We start from the raw sequence: 957 nt of genomic DNA, 5'->3' as shown, positions 1-957 counted from the left end.
CTAAACTTCAACAAAGCTATGTCTATCATTTCCAGTTACCACTTATTATTTTTGCTCTCTTTTCAATACCCATTTCTTAAGTAACAAATTCCAACTCGACATACATAACTCTTTAAAAACCCTTTTTGCTTATCACAAAACCTTTACCGTGAGTATTTTAAACAAACCCAGTATCGTCAAGGTCACTTCTTGACATAAATCTCTCTATACTTGATCTCCATTATTTCTTCAATCTTCTTTGTTCAAATATAATGGGATTTCTATTAAAATTAATGTTGCACGGAAATAGGGGAGTTAAATTTCCCCTTTCAGTATCCAAAAAACGGGCCCAACTGGAGCACGCCACATTCAATTTTTCCCATTTAAAAGGGGTTTGGAAACCCACACGAAACTTTCCTCTTTGTCAGCAAACGAAGTATAATAGTAGAGAATACAGGAGTTACAGGAGTTACAGTGGTAGCAGTAGTATGGTAGGTAGGGCTCTAAGATCACCTGTTTGTATGGGTAAAAATGAAGAAAGAGGTGTATTTTGGAATGGGCTGAACTTTTGTGGTTTCCCGGGCTCTTCTTTTGGGGGAAGGGTTTCGGGGGCCTTCCCCTCTCTCCGGCCTCTCCCTCAGTTTCGTCGTATTCCCCTTCTAGAAAAAGAATGGCGGAAAATTTGGCCTTGAAGGATTAATTGAGAAGGAGGAAAACCTTTGGTTGGTGCAAGGACAGCAGGGAAAGATGAAGAAGTAAAAAAAAAACTGGTGTACAGCAGCGCAAGCCCCACCTCGGATTTTGTGGCTTTCCAGGAGTTTTCTTGGTACCCAAAAAACCCTGAAACAGAGTTGCCCCTCCCATGGGCCCCCCTGCCTCCACCTCCCTTTGTCCCTTCCCATGTTGTTGTTATTATACAGAATTGGTAAATAAAGCCCAAACATGTATGCACAAATGATATTCATTGAGCTTTAAGTC

General features: G+C 40.9%; 1 protein-coding gene across 1 annotated transcript in view; it reads right to left on the bottom strand.

Moving 5' to 3' along the window:
• LOC119592950 (muscle calcium channel subunit alpha-1-like) overlaps positions 1–957 on the bottom strand; it is a gene marked incomplete at its 5' end in the record, with an annotated part of 130,968 nt that overhangs the window by 77,812 nt on the left and 52,199 nt on the right. The window contains 1 exon segment of the mRNA XM_037941842.1: positions 386–492. Coding sequence (XP_037797770.1) covers positions 386–492 — 107 coding nt within the window.

The sequence above is a fragment of the Penaeus monodon genome, chromosome 31 (assembly GCF_015228065.2).
Source record: "Penaeus monodon isolate SGIC_2016 chromosome 31, NSTDA_Pmon_1, whole genome shotgun sequence".
NCBI classification, from domain to species: Eukaryota; Metazoa; Arthropoda; class Malacostraca; order Decapoda; family Penaeidae; genus Penaeus; species Penaeus monodon.
This window is presented reverse-complemented; position numbering and strand designations above follow the sequence as displayed.